A 21,119-nucleotide genomic window follows, 5' to 3' on the forward strand; every position below is an offset into this window, starting at 1 on the left:
GATCCATGTAGGCAAACTCATACACGTAAAATGAACAAAAAAAATTTTTGTTTAAGTAAAAACAGATGTTGCCAGCTAAATGGACATGGACAACGATGGGGCTTGCCTCCCCGCTCCACACACAAAGCACAGTGTTGAGTGTGATCATCCCTGCTCCATTCTCCCTGCACACAAGAATATAGTCCCAGCCTCACGCGGCATCTTCTTATCTCTCGCTCCGCAGCCCGGGCATCGCGCCCAACCACAACAATGAAGGAGCAGAAGATGCCCGTCCTCACCCTCAGGTGACAATGCTCCTGACATAATTAAGTGTAGTATGAAAATGTGTGTCACCTATTTCTCGGCTGTCTTATGGCGTCTCCTGGAACATTTTAAAGTCACACGTGAAGAGAAGTCCCAGGGACACAGTCTGAACGACTAGAAGTGGCCTCGAGCCTCGCCGAGCCTGTTAGCGCGGCAGCCGGTGGGCGGGACCAGATGCGCCTGCTGGCGGGAAGGCCCGGACGCTGAGAGGGCGTGGCTAAACCCGGAAGGGGCGGGGTCGCGCGCCGAGGACTTCCACAGCCTACAGAAGAGACCGCCTACCACCGCGGGGCGCCAGCGCTTTTCCGGAGACGGAGTGTTTCCCTTGGCTCCGCCCCGCCCCCAAGCGCCTCCTCTGCCTTATGGGAAAAGCAGAGACCGGAAGGAGGCAAAGTCTCGGTTCCGCCAGAAACAGGCATCCTAGACCCATAGCGCCCTCTGTTGGTACTCTCAGAAGTTGCATGGAGCCGGTCCTGCCGACCACCTCGTAAGAGAAAATTAGGCATAATGCTACCTAAAGACACCGGACTCAAATGGCTACATACTCTCTGACTCTTTACCTAACATTTTGTAAAGAGCAGAACTATATCAGATATACCAGGGAAACAACAGACTTGAAGAACACTGCGGAAGTACTAATTCCTTTCCTGGTGGTGACTACTCAATAAAAAAAAAAAAAAGCCCTCACACAATCAAGTGTGAGTTTCAGTTAATGCAGTCATACTGCTTTGTGCGGAGGGTGGGAGGGTTGGGTTTTGCTTTGTTTTGCTTTGTTTGTGACAGGGTCTCACTCCCCAGCCTTGAAATCACTATAGAGACCATGCTGGCCTTAAACTCAAGAGAGCCACCCACCTGCCTCCTGAGTGCTGGGACTTATTTTGTTTTCAAGTACGCCATGGTATATCCCACACACATGTGGAGGTCATAGGACAACTTTCAGGAGTCAGTTCTCGCCTCCCACCACGTGTGTCCTGGGGACCAAACCCAGGTGGGCTTGGGAGCAGGCACCTACTGACTCCTTTTGCCAGCCCCACTCTTCTGTTTTGAATACTGAAATGAACTTGGTGACTGCCTGAGATGGAGAGGAAAAGTAACAAAAAGGTTTAGGAGAAGGGGCCCATTCTGAAGTTGTGGAGATATGTTTGAATTAGTTAAGTTTATTAATGTGAGTGGACTAGGTTTACTTGTAAAATGACAGATCGTATGCCTTGTAAATTTCTAAAAGCCTTTTTCATTTACTTATTTTTGGGTTGTTTTTTTTTTTTTCAAGACAGGGTTTCTGTTGTATTCCTGCTATCCTTTGTAGAGATCCACCTACTTCTGCCTCCGAGTGCTGGGATTGCGGGTGTGCATCACCACACCAGGCTCTAAAAGCGTTTTTAAGTGTCTAAATTTTTTCCACTTCTTTTTTTTGAGACAGGGTTTCTGTGTAGCCTTGACTGTCCTGGACTCACTTTGTAGACCAGGCTGGCCTCGAACTCACAGCGATCCACCTGCCTCTGCCTCGAGTGCTGGGATTAAAGGCATATGCTACCACCCCTGGCTATTTTTTCCACCTTTTTACTAAATAAGTTCATGGCCAGAGGCATGCTGGAGATGGAAACTGGCTTTTCTGCACTAACTTTAGTCCCATATAGAGTGTGCAAGAAGTGGGCCATCTTCTATAAAGCAATCTTCCAGTCACAAAGTTAAGAAGCTTTGAAGGACAATCTCCTCCTTGAACTACCATTACTTAACAACTTCCAGAAGAGGAAACAGGTTCCAAGGAAGTGACTGACTGTATGAGGTTGAACTGAGCACTGGCAGGCCATGGGCAGGGCTGGACCACTTACATGGCGTATCATAGAGATGCTTGCCTTCCTGTGTGCAGATGAAAACGCTGGCCTAGGAGGGTGAGACTCATCTTCCCAACCCTAGCCTGAATAATTCCCATCGTGTGTAGCCAGACCACATCAAGACAAAGCCATCCTTCCCAAGGTGTTTGCTGAGATCAGCAGCCCACAAAGGGCCCCCCACCTCTACCATTAGGAACAAGGGCTGGGTGCACACAACGTTTTCCCAGAGTCATCACACACCCCCATCCCCCACCCCCCAAGGCTACTGCTGCTGCTTAACCACTGAGCACTGCTCTAAGCCCAGGTCTGAATGAGCTCTGCTGTGTGTGGGCTCAGAGCCATAGAAAATAGGTGCTTGCATGGAGGATAGAGAAACTTTGGGAAAGCACAGCCATCCCCAACCGTCCCCTGCTCTGGAAGTTACTCTCAGTAAACTCAGTTACTCATAACATGCTGAACTGGCTTGAGCTGCTCTTTGGGTTGTTGGTCCCACCCAACAGTTTGGAAACAGGTCTTCACTCACAAATCTCTAGGAGGATTTGTATACTGAGAAGAGGGGCACACAGGAAGTAGTAAGGCTTATAAGTGCACCAGGACCTATAAGGACCCACGTTCTTTCTCCAGAGAAAATGCGGCTTGATTATTGCTCCCCACCACCCCCGACCCGTGGTGGTTCAAACAAGTTGGGGCCACTGGCTTTAACGCCCTGCGCACATCCCATTGATGAATATTCCAAGTAAGTCCTTGGGCTGTGAGGACCACAGTCTCCTCAGTGCAACTTGACCCACAATTCTCAACTGCCATTGTGTTCACACAGTCCTCTCTGGATTTGGATGTCCACAGAATATCCTGGGCCAAGCAGCCCAGGCCAGGTTCCCAGAACATCCTCAAGAAATACAGCATCGCCCTCCATGCCTTTAATCCCAGCACTCGGGAGGCAGAGGCAGGTGGATTGCTGTTGAGTTCAAGGCCAGCCTAGTCTACAAAGTGAGTCCAGGACAGCCAAGACTACACAAAGAATCCCTGTTTGGGGGGGCGTGGGGAATGACAAATTACAGCATCTACAAAACAAAGTACAAATTTTATTTTGTTTCTTTACAAAGGCACAATGGCCTCTTGGTATTTTGTTCCCTACCCCCACTTTCTTAACAAAATATAATAGCTTCTCCTTGGACACAAAGACCTCAAAATTGTAAAAAAAAAAAAAAATTTAAAAATTACAGAAACCAAAAACCAACAACAAACAAAACAAAAAGAGAGACAAAGACATTTTTAGGGTCAGTGATAGGAACCCTGGAGGGCAAGGTGGGGAGTGGCCAATTCTGGTGCTGATGGGGGGAGGGGAGAGGGGAGAATGGCAGCAGCAAACCCCAACCGAGAAGCAGTGTAGATCCCCCCTGGGTCCCCAGAAAGCCCCAACCCAGCCTGACCCCCCCCCCAACCCATGTAAGTGCTTAAAAGAGAAAAGAGAAAACCAAATAGAGGAGGGACGGGAGGCTGGCTCTGGAGAGGGAGGAAATACCTAGGGCTTTTGTTTGATTTTCCCTGTTCTTAAAAACACGTTTAAAAATGGAAGGAAAACAAACAAACAACAACAACAAAAAAAAGCTTTTTGGCGGAGAGAGGCCAGGCACCTCAGTGTCAGCTTCCCCAGCCCCAGGGCCGAGGCCCAGCCCTGGAGTCCCGAGGCTCCCACGCCCGCGTGCTATATAAACCACCACAGCCCCGGGACCTGGGCTCCGGTGGCTTCGATCAAAGGTCGACTTACAGTATTGAAAAGGAGGTCATAAAAGAGACCCAAATGACATGATCATTTTGTAAAAATTTCTCACTCATTCTCCCTGTTGTTGCCCCGGCCTCCCCTAACCCCTAGAGGGGAGAGGAGGGCTGGGGGTGGTCAGGGAAGCTCCCCGTCCCCCAAAGGCTCCTCCCGGCTCTGGTCCATGGCATCGCTGTCCGAGGCGGCCTCCGAGTCGGAGGCGGTATCAGAGGTGTGGGCCTCTGGGCAGCCGCGGACGGACTTCACAATAACCGCTCGCCTCTGTTCCTCTTCCAGCTCCTGTCGGTCCTGCGTGCCCTCAATGTGCTGGATGGCCTGTAGGGGAAGCGACAGTCCATTGAGCAGATTCAGCTGCGGAGACCCGGCCAGCCACTGCAGAGTGAGTGCCCTCAGCCAGCTGTTATCTGACCAAAAGCACAGACTCAGAAATAAGCTTAGTAAGGGGTGGGCGGGCTCAGTAAGGAAAAGACCCTTCAGTTAAGCTGCGGGGCCTGCCTTCCAAAAGACGGAAGCCTTAGATGTTAGAAATAACAACGGAGGAGCCGGGCGTGGTGGCGCACGCCTTTGCTCCCAGCACTCAGGAGGCAGAGGCAGGGGAATCGCTGTGAGTTCAAAGCCACCCTGGTCTACAAAGCGAGTCCAGGACAGCCAAGGCTAACACAGAGAAACTCTGTCTCCAAAATGAGAAACAAAAACAAAAACCAAGAAAAATGACAACGGGGCTCGTGTGCTTATATACTGTGAAGTCTACTAAGTTAGTAAAAGGTTCTTTGCTATTTACGTCTATTGCTTGCTCTCCCAAAGGTCCTGAGTTCAATTCCCAGCAAATACATGGTGGCTCACAACCATCTATAATGAGATCTGGTGCCCCCTTCTGGTGTACAGGCGCACACGCAGGCTGCTCGCTGTTGTATTCAACTGGCTGGGCACAGATGATGCAATGTGAGTGCCAGGAGTCGCTAGGTGTCTTCTGAGCTTCTGCTTTTTTATTTGTTTTACTATTTATCAACTAATTGGTTTTTGTTTAATGTTGCTCACAGCGCTAATAGGAGGCCTAAGTATTACCCACTCATATAATAAAGCTGAAAGGGAGATAATTCAGTCTCCAAAGTGCTTGCCTTCCTAGCACAAGGGCTTGGGTTCAGTCTCCAGCACCCCTAAAGTCAGGCATGGCAGTGTGAACCTGTAGTCTGAGGTGAGGGCAAGGGAGGCAGTCAGAAAGATCCTAGCCTATCCTAACTGTTGCACAACAGAGTCCTGTAACAGGGTCCCACCTCTTGGCTGTTTGGCTCCCCAACTCCACCTTCTTAACGAAACATAGCAGCTTCTCCTTGAACACAAAGACCTCAAAATTATAAAATAAGGAGCCGGGCAGTGGTGGCGCATGCCTTTAATCCCAGCACTCGGGAGGCAGAGGCAGGCAGTTGCTGTGAGTTCGAGGCCAGCCTGGTCTACAAAGTGAGTCCAGGACAACTAAGGCTACACAGAGAGACCCTATTTCAAAAAAACAAAAACAAAAAAGGAAAGAACAAGAAAAAACAAGCAGGGCGCAGTAGCGCATGCCTGTAACCCTAGCATTCAGGGAGGCTGAGGTAGGCAGATCTGTGAGTTCAAGGCCAACCTGGTCTATCCATCGAGTCCTGGACAGCCAGGGCTCTTTGTCCCCAGGCACAGGGAAGGGCACCTATCCAAGCACCCAGATCTTTTCTCCTCTGACACAGGCTCCACGGTGCTCCTTTCCCTATTCCCTAGTCTGGTCAATAACTGGTCAAATCCCACAAGCCACCCTTCCCCGAGCCCAAATACCTGCACGATGGTGTCCAGATTTTGCCGGGATGTAGAGACAGAATTGATGACTGAGGAGGGACCCATGGTGACTACGTTGATGTGGTGGGAGGAAGGCGGGGCTGGCGCAGGCACGATCACTGTGGGGTGATGGGTGGGGGCTGGAGGGGGCAGGAGCTGCAAGACACAAGTCCTCAGTCTCTCCTCCCGAAGGTCCCAGGCCACCAACCTTCCTTATTCACGTAGTACTGCTAGTTTGGATTTTAAGTGTCCCCCCAAAGCCCATGTCATAAAGGCTTGCTCTCCAGTATGGCAGTATTGGAAGATGAAACCATACATTGAGCCTACACTGCGCGTGGTGGTGCACATCTGTAACCACAGCAGCCAGGAGCCAAGCAGGATGATGACAAGTGCAAAGCCAGTCTGGGATACGCAGTGAGTTCAAGGCCCACATGGGGTTCACAGCAAGGCCCTATCTTAAAGCCCTATAATAACAGCAATGGTGCCTAGTGTCGGGCGGTGGTAGTGCACACCTTTAGTCCCAGCCCTTGAGGGGCAAGCAGATCTCTGTGAGTTCCAGGACAGATGGGCTACAAAGAAAAGCCCTATCTCAAAAAAATAAAACCAAAAATAATGGTTATTGTTATAATAAAAATGGAGCCTAGTAGAAGTTCTTTAGGTAATTGGGAAGGCATACCTTTCAAGAGGGCAGTTAAGAGCCCAGCTTTGTGTGAGTTCGAGGCAAGCCTAGTCTACAATGCCAGTCCAGGACAGCCAAGGCTACACAGAGAAACCCTGTCTTGGGGTGGGGGTGCAGGGGGAGGCAGCCCAGCTTCATTCATTTTCTCTTTTTAGTTTCCAAGTCATGAGGTGAATGGCTTTTTGTTCCTGCCATGTTATATCACCTCTCCACAGATCTAATCAACCCCAGCCTTCAAAATTTGAGCCAAGCGCTGGAGAGATGGCTCAGAGGCTAAGGGGTCCTGAGTTCAATTCCCAGCAAATACATGGTGGCTCACAGCCATCTATAATGTGAACTGATGCCCTCTTCTGACATGCAGGTGGACATGCAGGCAGAACATTGTATACACAATAATAAATAAATCTTTAAAAAAAAAGTTCTTCCAGAAGTCCTGAGTTTGATTCCCAGCAACCAAGTGGTGGCTCACAACCATCAGTAATGTGATCTGACGCCTTCTTCTGCAGATAAAGTACGCATATACAATAAATTTAAAAAAAAAAAAAGAAGAAGAAGAAAAAGAAGAAGAAGAAGAAGAAGAAGAAGAAGAAGAAGAAGAAGAAGAAGAAGAAGAAGAAGAAGTTCTGAACTTAGTAAATTGACTCTGGCTGGTCACGGTGACACACGCCTTTAATCCCAGCCTGGTCTACAAAGTGAGTCTAGGACAACCAAGGCTACACAGTGAAACCCTATATTGAAAAAATAAAAATAAAAAAGCCAGGCATGGTGGCACATGCCTTTAATCCCAGCACTCAGGAGACAGAGGCAGGTGGATGGCTGTGAATTTGAGGCCAGCCTGGTCTACAAAGTGAGTCTAGGACAGCCAACTCTACACAGGGAAACCCTGTCTCGAAAAACCAAAAATAAGCCGGGCTTGGTGGCGCACGCCTTTAATCCCAGCACTCGGGAGGCAGAGGCAGGTGGATCACTGTGAGTTCGAGGCCAGCCTAGTCTACAAAGTGAGTCCAGGACAGCCAAAGCTACACAGAGAGACCTTGTCTCAAAAAACAAAACAAACAAAAACCAATAAATAAATAAATAAATAAATATTTTTTTTTAAGTAGCCTGATCTAACTACTGAGCTCCTGACTCAAAAATAAAAAATAAAAATAAAAAGGGGGGGTGGTGCTTAGAGTGTTGCTCTATGGGAGAATGCTTGCCTGGCATGCACAAAGCCCTGGGCTCAACCAGCACTATAAATATATATATATATATATATATATATTTTTTTTTTTTTTTTTTTTTTTTTTTTTAAACAAGAAAAAGAAGAGGAGCATAGTTCCTGGATTAAGACAGGGAGTGGTCAAATACCTGCTCCAGGACAGGTTATCTGACCTTTCCCTACCTCATTTTCCACAGCAATAAAACAGTGTAACAGTTCAAGCTCCAAAGAACTGCTCTGAGAACTCTAGTCTGTGTTCCAATGCTCTCAAGACACCTAAACCCCAGCAGCACACCCGCACTGTTGTTGGCACCTGTGTTGTCGGAGGCCTGACTAGACTCTGAGATCCCCACGAGAGCCCAAGGGGGGGGGGGGCCCTCCTGCTCACCTGGGTCCGCAGGTGCTGCTGTTCCCGCTCCAGCTTCTCCTGGTGCAGCAGCCGCACCTGCTCCTGCTGCTGCTGCAGCTGCACCTGCTGTGCAATCACCTTGAGTTTTTCCGGGTACATGTGGGCCTCGAGGGAGCGCACCTGCAGGTGGAACAGACAGCACTGAGAGGTGGCGCAAGGGCGCACCTGCTCTACCAGCTGCAGAGGCCATTTACTCACTAAAACCTCCAACCCTGGGCACAGGGCAATAGGAACCTAAAGCCCTGGCAGAGAGCGCCCCCTTCTGGGCAGACCAAAGGCTCGCCCCACTTCGCCTCTCAAGTTTTGTCTCAACTGTTCCCACCACAAAGAAACCCCCATTCCCTTCTTGTCTGATAAGCTGGTTTCCTTACAGAAGCCATGGAGCACACCTGGGGGAGCCAGGCCAAACCCTTCCTGGTGCCACAGCTCCTATGTAGGCTTATTTCAGCGGCAGTTTTATATGTGTGCATGCTGGGAGTTGAGCCTAGAACTTTCATGCTAAGCACTCCTGGTGGTGGCACTGAGTTAAAACACCCCAGCCTGGCGGTGGCATATGCCATTAATCCCAGCACTGGGGTGAGGGGCGGGGAGGGGGGATATGGTAGAAGAAGGTAGGTCTACAGAGTACCAACCCTCTTTAGGAAGCAAGAGGAGGGGGGGGGAGGGAGGGAGGGAGGAAGGAAGGAAGGAAGGAAGGAAGGAAGGAAGGAAGGAAGGAAGGAAGGAAAAAAACCTGTTGACTAGCCCTTCTCACTCCTATGCAAACAGACCCTCTGGAGAACAGACTGCCTACTCCTAAGCCTGGTATAAAGCAGGTGTGTGTGTGTGTGTGTGTGTGTGTGTGTGTGTGTGTGTGTGTGTGTGTGTTTCCTGGATAAATCCACACCATGTGCATGTCTAGTGCCTATGGAAGTCAGAAGTGGAAGATGGAGCCAGATTTCCTGAACTGACACTGTATGTGTGTGCTGGGAACGGAACTGAACTCGGGTCCTCTGCAAAGCAACAAGTGTTCTTTGCCACTGAGCCGTCTACCTTTCCAGCCCCTAGAGAAGACACTATCGTCAATACTCGCTGAAGGGAGAAACGGACCGGGAACGGAAGACCACAGAAACCATCCTCCACGCTTGAGCATCATACTGGCCAGCAGAGGGCGCTGCCTCACCTGCTCCTCCAACATCATCCGCACCGAGCGCTCCTTGTCCAGCTGCTGCCTCAGCTCAATCATCTCTCTCCGGAGGTCCTCAGCCTTCTCGTCCTCCCAGATGTCAGGGGAGCCAATGCCCTCGTCCTTGTCTTCTGCCCGCCGCCGCTTAGGTGATGAGCCACTCAGCTCCTGGGGACCCCAAGAGGTTGGTGAGGGCGCTGACACACCCAGAACCCATCCAGAGGTTACGGGGTTCTATTGCAGCGCCCCTACCCAAGACAAGTGGACTCATACTGGAGAATCCATTCTGCAAATCCACCAAGCTCCCAAACGCCAGGCGCGGAAGAACGGACCTAACTCTCTAGAAAAGTCACCTGCTTCCTCCAGAGCCTGCTCCACCGTACTTGACAAATAAAGAAACAAGCCCAGGCAGGAAGTAGGCAAGATAAAACTGATAACCATACACGCATCCCAAGCTCATGGTTTGGGCAATGCCCACACACGGAAGAGGGAGGCAGGCACTTCATCCCCATCCGGTACCTGGATGAAGCGCTTGAGCTGCGTATTCTGTTGCAGGAGTCTCGTCTTCTCCTGCTCAAGAGAGAAGATGTACTCTGCCGTCTGCTGGAGGATGGCTGCCTGAGGGCAGGAGGGAAAGAATCAGGTGATGGGCCTCCCCCCCCCCCATGCCCCTCCCCCCGTGGGAGCATGACACCTCCTCCAGGAAGCCCTCCCTGCTGCTGCCCACCTTGCTGAGTTTCTCTCCATCTGTGTGGGGAATGAGTGTTTTGAGGGACTGGAAGCCGGCGTTGATGCTCTGCATGCGCCTCCGCTCGTTGCTGTTGGCGATCTCCCGCCGGATCCGCCTCTCCTGGTCCCGCTGGGTCTCAGGCGTCAGTGGAATGTTAGCAAGGCTGTCAGGGAGAACAGAAGTAGATTCAGGAGAGACAGCCCCTGAACTTGACGTTCCCCCTGTCCCCCAGAAGGCCCCTGTCCTCATAGTGCATCATTGCCAGAAGGCCCAGGGGGAGCCTACACCCCTTCCCCGGTGATCCAAGCAACCCTGAGGCCTGTACTAGGGCTTGTGCCCTGGGATGCCCAGTGGACCAAAGCAGCTGCCAGTGGACACGGGTCTGCTTAGAACCCATATCAACACACACACACACACACACACACACACACACACACACATACACACACACGGGTTCACAGCTGGGCAGGCCTCACCTTGCGCTCTAGCCAGGTTGGAAAGACCCGGAAACCTGCATAGCTAATCTCTCTGGTTCTTTTTTTTTTTTTTTAATTTTTATTAATTTATTCATATTACATCTCAATTGTTAGCCCATCTCTTGTATCCTCCCATCCCTCCCTCCCTCCCAATCTCTCTGATTCTAATGCAAGAGGACCCCAGACAGCAGCCAGAGCCAGCTCTTGGAACACTTCAAAGCTCTTCACTGTGTATCTGGAACCACCTCCTTCAGTAGCTCACACTTTGTCACTACCGTTCTAAAGAGATACGCCTCCTCCCTGCCTACTGCCACAGCGGTCTCCTGCCAGGAGCAGCCACTACCCCGGCCACTATGTACAGCTAGGAGTGTACAAAGGACACCGACAGGCAAACATTCACTCCACATATGGGACACTGGGTCACCCTCCCCTTGGGACAGCTCTGCTTTATCCTGACCCATCCCGTGGAAGACTCACTCCCTCCCTTGGATGAGGCTGCTACATGCTGCAGATGCAGCAGCTAGCCAGCAGGGTGAGGGAGAAGGCAGGCAGCAGTGATGGGCCCAACGCCACTGCTCCCAAGGGGGTGGGCCTGTGTGTGGCCTGGAGGAGGTATGCCCCCCCCTTCTCAGCCCTCCCCTGCAGCTCCCCCCTCCCGCCCCTGGCCTGATGGCTTCCAGATGCTGCACTCTCAGCAGAGGCCTTCAGCCCCACCCAAAGCCACAGCCCTGGCCTCTTCCTGAGGGGCCCTCCCAGGGTGACCTGCTCCAGGCTAGAGGCAAGGGAACATATACCCCCGGGTCTGGGGAAATTTAAAAAAAAAAAGGGGGGGGTCTGACACCTCTCACTTCGTTAATGTGGGGGGTCTGAGGTCAAGGAGGTGCCAGGTCTAACTCTCTTGCTGTGAGTTGGCCTCTGCCTCTATCCCCAGGGAGCACGGGCTGCAAAGCGGCCTGGGGTGGGGTGGGGGGGGGCACACATCTGCTGCAGCTGGAAACAGCTGAAGCCGTCCGGCCCCACCCAGCCTACCCCATCAGCTCCCTAAAGGACCCTAGTAGCATCCCTGCCCCTTCCAGGGCCCCAGCTTCCTCCCCAACAGACAGCTGGGAATGAGTTCCCTGTTGGCCACTGCGGGAGGGGTGAGAGGGGTGGGGCTGGGGGGCCTTGGAGGCAAATCGTCTCCTTCCCGCTTGATCAAGCCAAGTCCCTTCATTCAGGGCCGAAAGCCCAGGATCCCAGACCACTCTGTCTCAGAGTACATGTCCCTCATAGGACCTGGGAATGTGGGCACCGGCGAAGGCTGCAGGCCAGGAAGCCTCGCATCCTTCAGCCCCAAAAAGGGGAGGGACGAGAAATGGCTTCTGGAAGGAGACAAGGACTCGGAGCAGGACTAAGCCACAGGTGTGCCTGGGTCCTGGGAGGGTGGCGCGGAATCCAGCTCCTCTAGAGCCCTGTGATGCATGCTTCACAGTAAGACGTTAACTGCCGCAGGCCTTTGGGGGAAGAAGAGACAGACGGTACATGACAGTGCGCGCGCGCGCGTGCACACACACACACACGCACACACACACGCACACACACACACAGTCACTCTCAGCACTTAGGAGGCTGATGCTGGAAGAATGGGAGTTTTGAGGCCAGCCTGGGCTACAGAGGAAGACTCTTGTCTCAAAAGACAAACAAGAAAAAGATGAGGTGTTGGGCATGGTGGCCCAGATGCCAGTAACACCAGCTCTTGGGAGACAAGCACAGAAGCTTAAGTTTAAGATCATCCTCAACCACATAGCAAGTTCAAAGTCAGCCTGGGCTACATGAGACCCTGTCTAAAATTTTAAAAAGGGGGCGTGGGGTGGGACGAAGAGCTAACTAAACAGTTAAGAGTTCTTGCTGAGGCAAGGCGGTGGTGGCACATGCCTTTAATCCCAGCACTCAAGAGGCAGAGGAAGGCAGATCGCTGTGAGTTCGAGGCCAGCCTGGACTATAAAAGCGAGTCTAGGTCAGCCAAGGCTACACAGAGAAACCCTGTCTCGAAAAACAAAAACAAAACAGCAACAACAACAACAAAAACACATAATCCAAGCACTCGAGAGGCAGAGGCGGGCGGATGGCTGCGAGTTCGAGGCCAGCCTGGTCTACAAGGTGAGCCCAGGACAGCCAAGGCTACACAGAGAAAACCTGTGTTGAAAACTAAACAAAACAAACAAAAGAGTTCTTGCTGATCTTCTAGAGGACCTGAGTATCGGGTGGCTCAAAACTACCTGTAACTGCAACTCTAGGGAGTCGACAGCTTCTTCTGGCCTCGGTGGGCACCCCTTATATATAAACAACTTAAATACACATCACATATGCATACATACACACAGAGAAAAAGAGAGGGGCAGGGAAACAGAAAGGAAGCTACCCCATGATAAAATCCCCACCCCACCTTAGGACTGATCTGGGACTCTCCCACACAATTCCCTCAGTCTCTGGGCCCCTGGTAGAGATGTCCCAAAGGCTAAAACTGACCTAAGGCTCAGTCTCAAGAAAGAGCCACGTAACCACCCTCAGGCCACCTTGAGAGCTAGCCTATCTAAAGGGCCTCAAAACACAGGAGTATATTTTTAAGATAAATAAATAGGGCTAAGTCTGTAGTTCAGCTGGTAGAATGTTTGCCTAGCGTGCTCAAAAGCCCTAGATTCAGTCCCCAGAAATACATTAAAAGGGGGGAAAAAAGATGACATCATGTCACCCATCTGTGATCCTTGCAGTAGGTGGAGGGAGGACCCCAAGTTCAAGAACAACCTGTGTTTTCAGAGAACCAATAAATAGGCCTGGAGAGAAAGCCCCACAGTGAGAGCACTTGACTTCCAGGTAAACAGGAGGAAGGGACCAGTTACAGTAAAAGGTGGCATTGGGATGCCATGGACGGCAGAACAGGCTCTATACTGTATCCCAAGACCAACTGTGTGACTGTTTCCCAGAAAAGGAGGGTCAGGCAGCCCAGAGTTACTGGGATAATTCTTTTTTTCATTTATTGATTTGCTTGCTTATTTATTTATTCATTTATTTATTTAGGTTATTTTGAGGCAGAGTTTCTCTGTGTAGCCCTGGCTGTCCTGGAACTCACTCTGTAGACCAGGCTGGCCTGGATCTCAGAGACCCACCCACCTCCTTTTTGTTGTTGCTACTCTTGTTAGCTTGTGACAAAGTTTCAGTCTTTTTTAAATATTTATTTATTTACTATGTGCACAGTGCTCTGCCTGCACGTATGCCTGCCTGCCAGAAGAGGGCATCAGATCACATTATAGATGGCTGTGAGCTACCACGTGGTTGCTGGGAAATGAATTTAGGACCTTTGGAAGAGCTCTTAATCTCTGGGCCATCTCTCTAGCCCCTTTTTTTGGTTTTTCGAGACAAGGGTTTCTCTGTGTAGCCTTGGCTGTCCTGCACTCAATTTGTAGACCAGGCTGGCCTCAAACTCACAGGGATCCGCCTGCCTCTGCCTCCCTGCATGCCAGGACTAAAAGGTGTGTGCCCTTGGCTCTCCTGGCTCTAAGTTTCACTCTCATAGCCCAGGCTAGTCTCAAGGCATTCTTCCTGCCTCAGCCTTCCAAGTGCTGGGATTGTGGGTATTATTACACAACCGGCTTACTTCAGATTCAGAAGAACCGGCTTGATTCAGAATTCTTTCTCCCTGGCTTTCACTGCAGCAGTGAGCCATGATACATGGTCCTGTGCTGTGCAGACAGCCAGAGCTGCCTCTCACAATGAATGGGTGTGCCCTCTATTAAGGCTCACACACAACCAGATGCTGAACAACTAAATGGCTGTGACTCTAAGAGCAGACCCCTGGATGGAGAGACTCCCCCAAGCAAGGTCATACAGGACGAGGTGCAGAGGCAAGCAGTCAGTCCCCTGCAGGTCCCAGCCACCCTTGAAACTGCAGCCCTGAGAACTAACCTCCACCCTCTCCCTATCCCCTGGGACATGGGCTAACTGGGGAGCCCAAAGGAAACCTCAGAGGCCCAGCCCTGAAAAGCTGCATCACAGAACTCCCAGAATGAGAAGACCTTGGGTCCTGGACAGTGAACAGGCCAGGCCACTAGCCTGACTCTTCGAAATGTTCCACCTAGCCTCCGTGCTTAGGAACCAACTGCTAGTTAACATGGCCAACCCCAGACACAGCCTTGAGGAAAGAGACCGTCCTTGCAAGCTACTCTGCATGGAGGACTTGAGTTTGCCTCAATTACTCATCTGGGCATCTCAGAAAGCTCCAGGCAACAGTTAGCAGACTACACAGACTCCCCCAGTAAAGACGCCTGAGACCACTGGCATGGGGTGGCACTGGCCCGTGATGACAGCCAGATTGCCACTGATCATGGGTTGCTTGGCTTCAAGAATAAGGAACCGGGCTAATGGGGAAGAAGCAAAGCTAGGCCACCCAGCCTTGAGTCCCAACCGCAGGGCCGCTCTCCAGAGTAAAGAGCGGCAGCACCCTAACCAGATGCTCGGGAGCACGAGGGAGGCCGGCCGCTCATACCTGGATCCCCGCCTAGTCCAGGATCCTCCTGCCCGGCCTAAGGCCAAGGATCCCCAGCACACTCCACCCATTTGCCAGGCCACGCCCTCTAACTGGCCACCAACAGCTCGCTTTTCACATGGCCTGGAGCCACTGCAGCGCCCTGACAGCCCCTGACCATCCTGCCACTCTCCACTTGACCCAGAACATACCAAGCCGAAGATATTGAAGACATCTCTGTCCCTGCAACTTCATCCCATCACAGGGAAGGCTGCACAGGGCACAGATGCCAACACCTGCCTTGACACTTCCGAGCTGTGAAATCCTAGCCACTGACATCTTCCCGCTTCAGTTATCCCCACTTTCATCAAGTGGTAATGCTTGCCGCCTTACATAAGATCATGGTGCCGCTCATTGGGAAGCCATTTCCTCTCAAGGGTTTCTCTTGGCTGTCCTGGACTCTCTTTATAGACCAGGCTGCCCTCAACCTCACAAAGATCTGCCTGCCTCTGCCCCTCGAGTGCTGGGATTACAGGCGTGTGCCACCATGCCTGGCTTACAAGTACTCTTTTAAAACTTTTTTTAAATTTATTGTACAGTATTCTGCCTGCACATGAGCCAGCAGGCCAGAAGAGGGCACCAGATCTCATCATAGATGGTTATGTGGTTGCTAGGAATTGAACTCAGGGCCTTTGGAAGAACAACCTCTTAACCTCTGAGCCATCTCTCCAGTCCCCCTTAAAGGTACTTTTAAAGAGTGTATAAGATAACCAGGGTAACCAGGGTGACAGCACATGCTCCATCACTTGGTGGATAGAGGCAGCAGGGTCAGGAGTTCAAGGTCATCTTAATATACAAATCAAGTTGTAGAACCTCTCTTTTAAGGGGAGTGGGAGACACTAAGGAGATGGCTCAGCCACCATAACCATAAGAACCTAAATCCAGATCCCCCTGCATCCACATAAAGGCTGGGCACATTATATCCGCAACTGGGGGGCAGGGGGAGTGATGGGGGAGGGCACAGACAGGTGGATCCCTGGAGCTCCTGAGCCAGCCAGCTGCAGCTGCATTGGTGAGCTCCAGGTTCAAGTCAAGGCCTGGCCTCAAAAACAAGGAGGAAATGCTAAAGAGGAGGCAGAGGAGCTTGGGACACATATGCGGGCTAGAGAGGTGACAGAGAACTTCTATTACAGAGGACCCAAGTTTAATTCCTAGCACCCACACAGCAGCTCACAATTCCAGGGGATCTGATGCCCTCTTTTGGCCTCTGAGAGCAGGGCACACATGTGGTGCACATGTACGTATATAGGCAAAACAGCCGTACACATTTACATTTTTTTAACTTTAAAAATTAGATTAAAAATATGAATAAACAAATAACATGGGGAATGTTAGGTCTCACACTCAGGACAAGTGGCGGAGATGCCTATTTGACTTTTTTTTTTTTTTTTTTTTTTTTGGTGACAGGGTTTCTCTGTGTAGTCTTGGCTGACTAACTTTATAGACCAGGCTGGCCTTGAACTCACAGATGCCTTCCTCTGCCTCCCTGAGTGCTGGGATTACAGGCAGCCAGGCCTATTTAACAAACGAAAGCGGTTGCTGGCCTACAGCTTCCCCGCCTTTAGCATCTCTCAGCACCTGTAATCCTCCTGACAGCATTCCCACCGCTCCAGCCCAGGCACTGGGATGTGCTTCCCTTCCCCGAGCCTCTGATCCCTGTATAAACTCAGCCACTTTGGCTTCTAGCTCCACTTTTCTCTGGGTTTCCAGCTACTTTCTTTTTTTCTTTTTTTTTCAAGACAGTGTTTCTCTGTGTGGCCTTGACTGTCCTGGAGTAGACCAGGCTGGCCTTCACAGCGATCCACCTGCCTCTGCCTCCTGAGTGCTGGGATTAAAGGCGTGCACCAAATAAACCATACCTAGGAGCTTCTCATGGCCTCATTATTTTTTTTTTCCACTTGTCTGGAGCTGAACAGGAAGCAAGTGAAGAAGTCATGCACACGCGCACACACTTGCATACACATACACTTACAAGGATGGCAGCCACCACGCACCTGCTGAATTCTACCTTCTAGGCACTTCCTATATCCAATTCTCACAAAACCATTCGGCACTTCAAAGTGTGCCACTGCACCCTATTGCTCCTTCTGGTTGACTCAGGAGGCATAGTAGTCAGACAGGGAGGGGTGGAGCAAAGTCCAACAGCCCGAGGCAAACCAGGGGCCATCCACCTTGCCCAACCGGCAGTCCCTACTGGACAAGCCTCCCAGCTGTGGCTCCAGCTGAAAATGAACACACCTAGAGGCTGGAACTCCGTGCCCAGTGCGCAATCAGCAACTGTCTCCATGCAACACAGGCGGAGGACCTGTGCAGCTGTAGGCAGGTTAAGGTACTCAGTCACTAGGCCTGACAACACTCAATGCTCCTTGAGGGTCTACTGCCTGCCACCAACACAGGGCTGGAGAAAGGGACAGAGTGAAGCCAGAGTGCCAAGGGCGCTCAGGAATAGCAACCAGAGGCCCCTACTGTCTCAAGCCTATGCAGGATCGGAACCAGAACGGCCTCTGCAGAATCCGGAGCAAAGCACTCTCGACTCCCAGCCCAGCTCAGAAGAGCACGCACTACAGCACAGGGGTCAAGCCCAGCTGTATATTTGCTCTAACCCCTCCGTTTCTTAGCTTCTGTATCCATCTTTACAAAGAAATCAGAAAACAATTTAACTCTCACCAAGACTGTGACAATTCAATGAGAAAATCCTAGCAAGTGAGTCCCCAGAAATATTTGGAGTCCAAGAGTTTTGTTATTGCTGTTTTGTACCCGCTGGGCCCTCAGAGGGGCCTTGTTTTAATGCCAGCTGCGGGAGGGGAACGGGGGGGGGGGGGGTGTGGTGGGGGGTCACAGAGGGGCTGCCGGCTGCTAGATCAATCAACAAGCCATCTATTCCCTATGTAGTGGCTCTCAACTTGAAAGTAAAGTGGGATCCTTGCCTGGATTTTACACCTCTGAAGCAACCTGCCCCACTGGCATTGCTTGTCTACCAGCCCGTGCCACTCATCGGGCTCCTCCTCCCCCTTCAATCCCAGCCCTGCCTGGCTGGGGTGTCGGAGCACGTGGCCCCAGCCCTGGGGAGCCATTACGCTCCTTGAGCAGCGCGGCAGGCAGGCAAGGGATCCGTAGGTTTCAAACTTTAAGCGCGCTCTCTTTGCGTGCACCACCATGCTATTCCGCCTGGACCCGCCCGCCGGCTTGTAGGGTTCAATGAACAGAGGCTACAGGGCCAGCAATAGGAAGTTCCAGGCATGGTCATTTAATAAGAGCCCAGGGTGATTCAGCTACAGGTTGACCGCGATCTGGTTGATAGTGAATCTGGGAGCCACCTAAGTAGGACCAAGCTCACTAAGCGGTGTCTCAGGAGAGCTTGCAGACCTCCGACCACCCACCTGGCCAGGAGACCCGGCAGTTTGGGGAAACAGACACGGAACAGCAAAGTTTGCAGAGGAGACCCACATACAATAAAGAGTACACTTGAGCCTAGAAGCAGCCTCAGGTGCACCCTCCCCAAAAGGCCTCCGCACCTGGCCTGCCTAGCCCACCCAGTTGGCTAGGGTCGAGCTTTGTGCAAGTAAAGCGTGGCCCCGAAGCGCCTACAAGTCCCACAATGCAGCACCGACCCGGCATGGAGAACTACAGCTCCCGCGAGGCCGCGCGCGCAGAGGTCCGCCTACTACAAGAGGGCTGCAGAGTCACGTCCAGGCCTCGCTAGTAAACAGCGCCCGGGCGCGGGTAGCGGGCGAGCGAGCTAGTGACTGCCAACGTGTAGGGGACCGCGACTTCCCTGCTCGAAGCACGGACACTAAGAGTCCACGTACGCCCCGCAGCCTCGAACGAGCACGCCCCCAACCCTGCTGCATCCCTGTTCTCTGCAAACGCTCACACCACCCGGCTACCCGCCCCCCCTCCCACCCTGGAGCCGCGGCATGGCTGCATTGTAGCTGTCCTCACGCACGCCCCAGACCCCACGAAAACCTCTTTAGAAGAGGGTTCCCAGAAAACGCGAGGAAGCAAGGAAAGGAAGGAAGCCAAAGCGGGCGGGGGAGAGGAGGAAGCGCGGGGTGAAAGCCACCAGCAGCAAGCATGGCCGGGACTGCTGCAGCACCACGTGGGTCTGTTTGCAATTTACAAACGTCGCGACTCTCGCCCGCCTGCAGCGGACAAAAGTAGCCAGGGCCTTTCGGGGTTCCCAGGTTCCAAGGGAAGAGGGTCCCCAGGCGGCGCGAATAAGGCACAAGAGACTGCAGCCGACCCGGTGGCTAAGAAAGGCGAGCGAGGTCGGAGGCGCGAGCCATGCGTGCGCACACGCGCACCAGCCCAGGCGGGCTGGCCGGGGGCTGCAATGGGAAGAAGGGGTTGGGGAGGGGGGGGAGGAGCAGTACACACCTACAGAGCCCTCCTATCACTTCTTTCTCTGTTTTCCTGAAATGTTGCAAAGAGGGCACCTTCTGAGTGGGCACCATGAAATACTCCATAGCGATAGGCCCCCCTCCTCTGCACGAGCCAGGTCTCGCGGTCAGCCGGAGAATGCAAGATGGAAATCCGAATCAAAGGGCAGCGCCGGACGGAGGTGCAGAATCGGCCGGTCCCAGATGCTGGCGGCAGCAGCGGCGGCGAGGGGAGGGAGGCGGGCGGGAGGGGCGGGAGGGAGGTCTCTCCAGCCTGCCTCCCCGGGCGTGTGTATGTGTGTGTGTGTTTGCAGCTGATCAGATGTCTGTTTCAAGGCGGGAAACAGCTGGTGAAAACTCAGCACTCCCCCGGCCTCCTTCCGCGGAGTAAGGAATTGCATGTAAACAAAGGACTATTTGCAGCGCCCCCCCCAGGGCGACTGGATGCTGGGGCGAGAAGGGCGCAGGCTCCTTGGGACCGACTGCAACACCGGTCTGCGGACCTAACCCGGGGAGCAGGGGTCCCCGGTCGCCAGCTGGCTGTGGGGGACTCGGTGTGAATGAAGCAAGCAGCGGCCCAGCTACATGCGCCACTATGGGTGATGAGGTCCATCAGCTGACAGGTTGGCAAGCGTAGCTGAAAAGGAAAAAAAAAAAAAAAAAGGACAACCACCGCGCGGGATCCCAGCCTGTGCAACCCAGGGTCCGGTGGGGACTGCCCAGTGCAGGGTCTTGTGCACCACTGCCCATGGGGACACGCGCTGGGCGGGGCTGCAGCAGCAAAGGGAAAGCTCCTTTGGGTGTGTGCTTCGGGCTTTTGCTTTTTCATGATTGCCACTGCAAGGAGCGGAGCCACTCTGGCGCTCTCCCTTTCGAGCCGACCCGGGCCCCCTGGAAACTTGCGTCATAGCCACCGCTTCCCACATGTAACTTGGGACTGACTCTGACCAGCCGCCAGCCTCCTCCCTCCTCTCTGCCCAGCTGGCTGCCCGGCCCGGACTCTGGCTGCAGGCTAAGAATTACAGAATGTGAAGGGTACAGATGGCAAGGGCAGGTGCGCAGGGCACCACGGATGTTGGGGGCTGCCCTAGAAAGGGAGAACAAACGGGAAGGAAGGGGAAGGCGGAGGCAAGCCAGAACAGCAGCGGCCCCCGAGGCAGGCTGCCAGCGCGGCCCGAAGATCCATTAGAGGTCTGGTGGCGGCTGCCAGGTCCTGTCCAGGCTCCTACACTACCTTGCTTTCCGGCTTCGCGCGCAGCGGGCTGCAGCTTCTCATTCATAGAGAAGAGGGAGTGGAACTTACTCCACCGGCAGAGGGCACTCTCTACTGTGGGGGGGTGGTCTAGGGCAGAGAAGGGGGGGGACACTTTAGGGGTGAGCTTCCGTCCTCCACCACGCCCCCATCTTCCGGTCCCCGCCTTCCCTAGACTCCTGGAGGGCTTGGCCCCAGGCTCAGGAAGCCCACGCCTGCCTTGGAATGTCCTCACCCCTGCTCAGCGCCTTTCCCTGCCGCATCCGCCTTCCAAGGTTCCACACAAATCGCGCCTCTTGGTTGGAATACCTCTATTAATAACAATTGTTAGTTATTATTAGAAAAATTGTTATTAGATATCACCAACATCCAGGACATGCCTAGTTCGTTTTGCGTGCATATTTGTCAGTCTTAAGATCAACCGGTTAAGCCGTTTGTCTAAGATCAATTAGCATCTAATTCCCCAGGGAGACTGAACTTAAACTGCAGCACACCCTAGCCAGCTGTGCGGTGCACACTTGGAGACTGAAGACAGGAAAGTCT

The 21,119-nt window shown here is 52.6% G+C and overlaps 1 protein-coding gene across 4 annotated transcripts; it reads right to left on the reverse strand.

The window, feature by feature from the left end:
- Positions 1 to 3,200: 3,200 nt before the first annotated feature.
- TFAP4 (transcription factor AP-4) lies at positions 3,201 to 20,578 on the reverse strand. Of its 4 annotated transcripts, none has more exons than XM_084764049.1 (7): positions 20,559 to 20,578; positions 9,906 to 10,071; positions 9,698 to 9,796; positions 9,176 to 9,346; positions 7,993 to 8,133; positions 5,725 to 5,880; positions 3,201 to 4,233 (listed from the first exon to the last, which is right to left on the reverse strand). In XM_084764049.1, the coding sequence occupies exons 2-7, from the start codon at positions 9,978 to 9,980 to the stop codon at positions 4,036 to 4,038; spliced, it is 840 nt and encodes a 279-aa protein (XP_084620175.1). In that variant the 5' UTR covers positions 9,981 to 10,071; positions 20,559 to 20,578; the 3' UTR covers positions 3,201 to 4,035. The 4 variants fall into 4 exon arrangements, with proteins under 4 accessions (XP_084620175.1, XP_084620173.1, XP_084620172.1 ...); XM_084764047.1 differs by lacking the exon at positions 20,559 to 20,578 and adding an exon at positions 19,382 to 19,913; XM_084764046.1 differs by lacking the exon at positions 20,559 to 20,578 and adding an exon at positions 19,323 to 19,913.
- Between the last annotated feature and the right edge of the window lie 541 nt (positions 20,579 to 21,119).

This window comes from Acomys minous (assembly GCF_964271855.1).
Source record: "Acomys minous genome assembly, chromosome: 16".
Lineage (NCBI taxonomy): Eukaryota > Metazoa > Chordata > Mammalia > Rodentia > Muridae > Acomys > Acomys minous.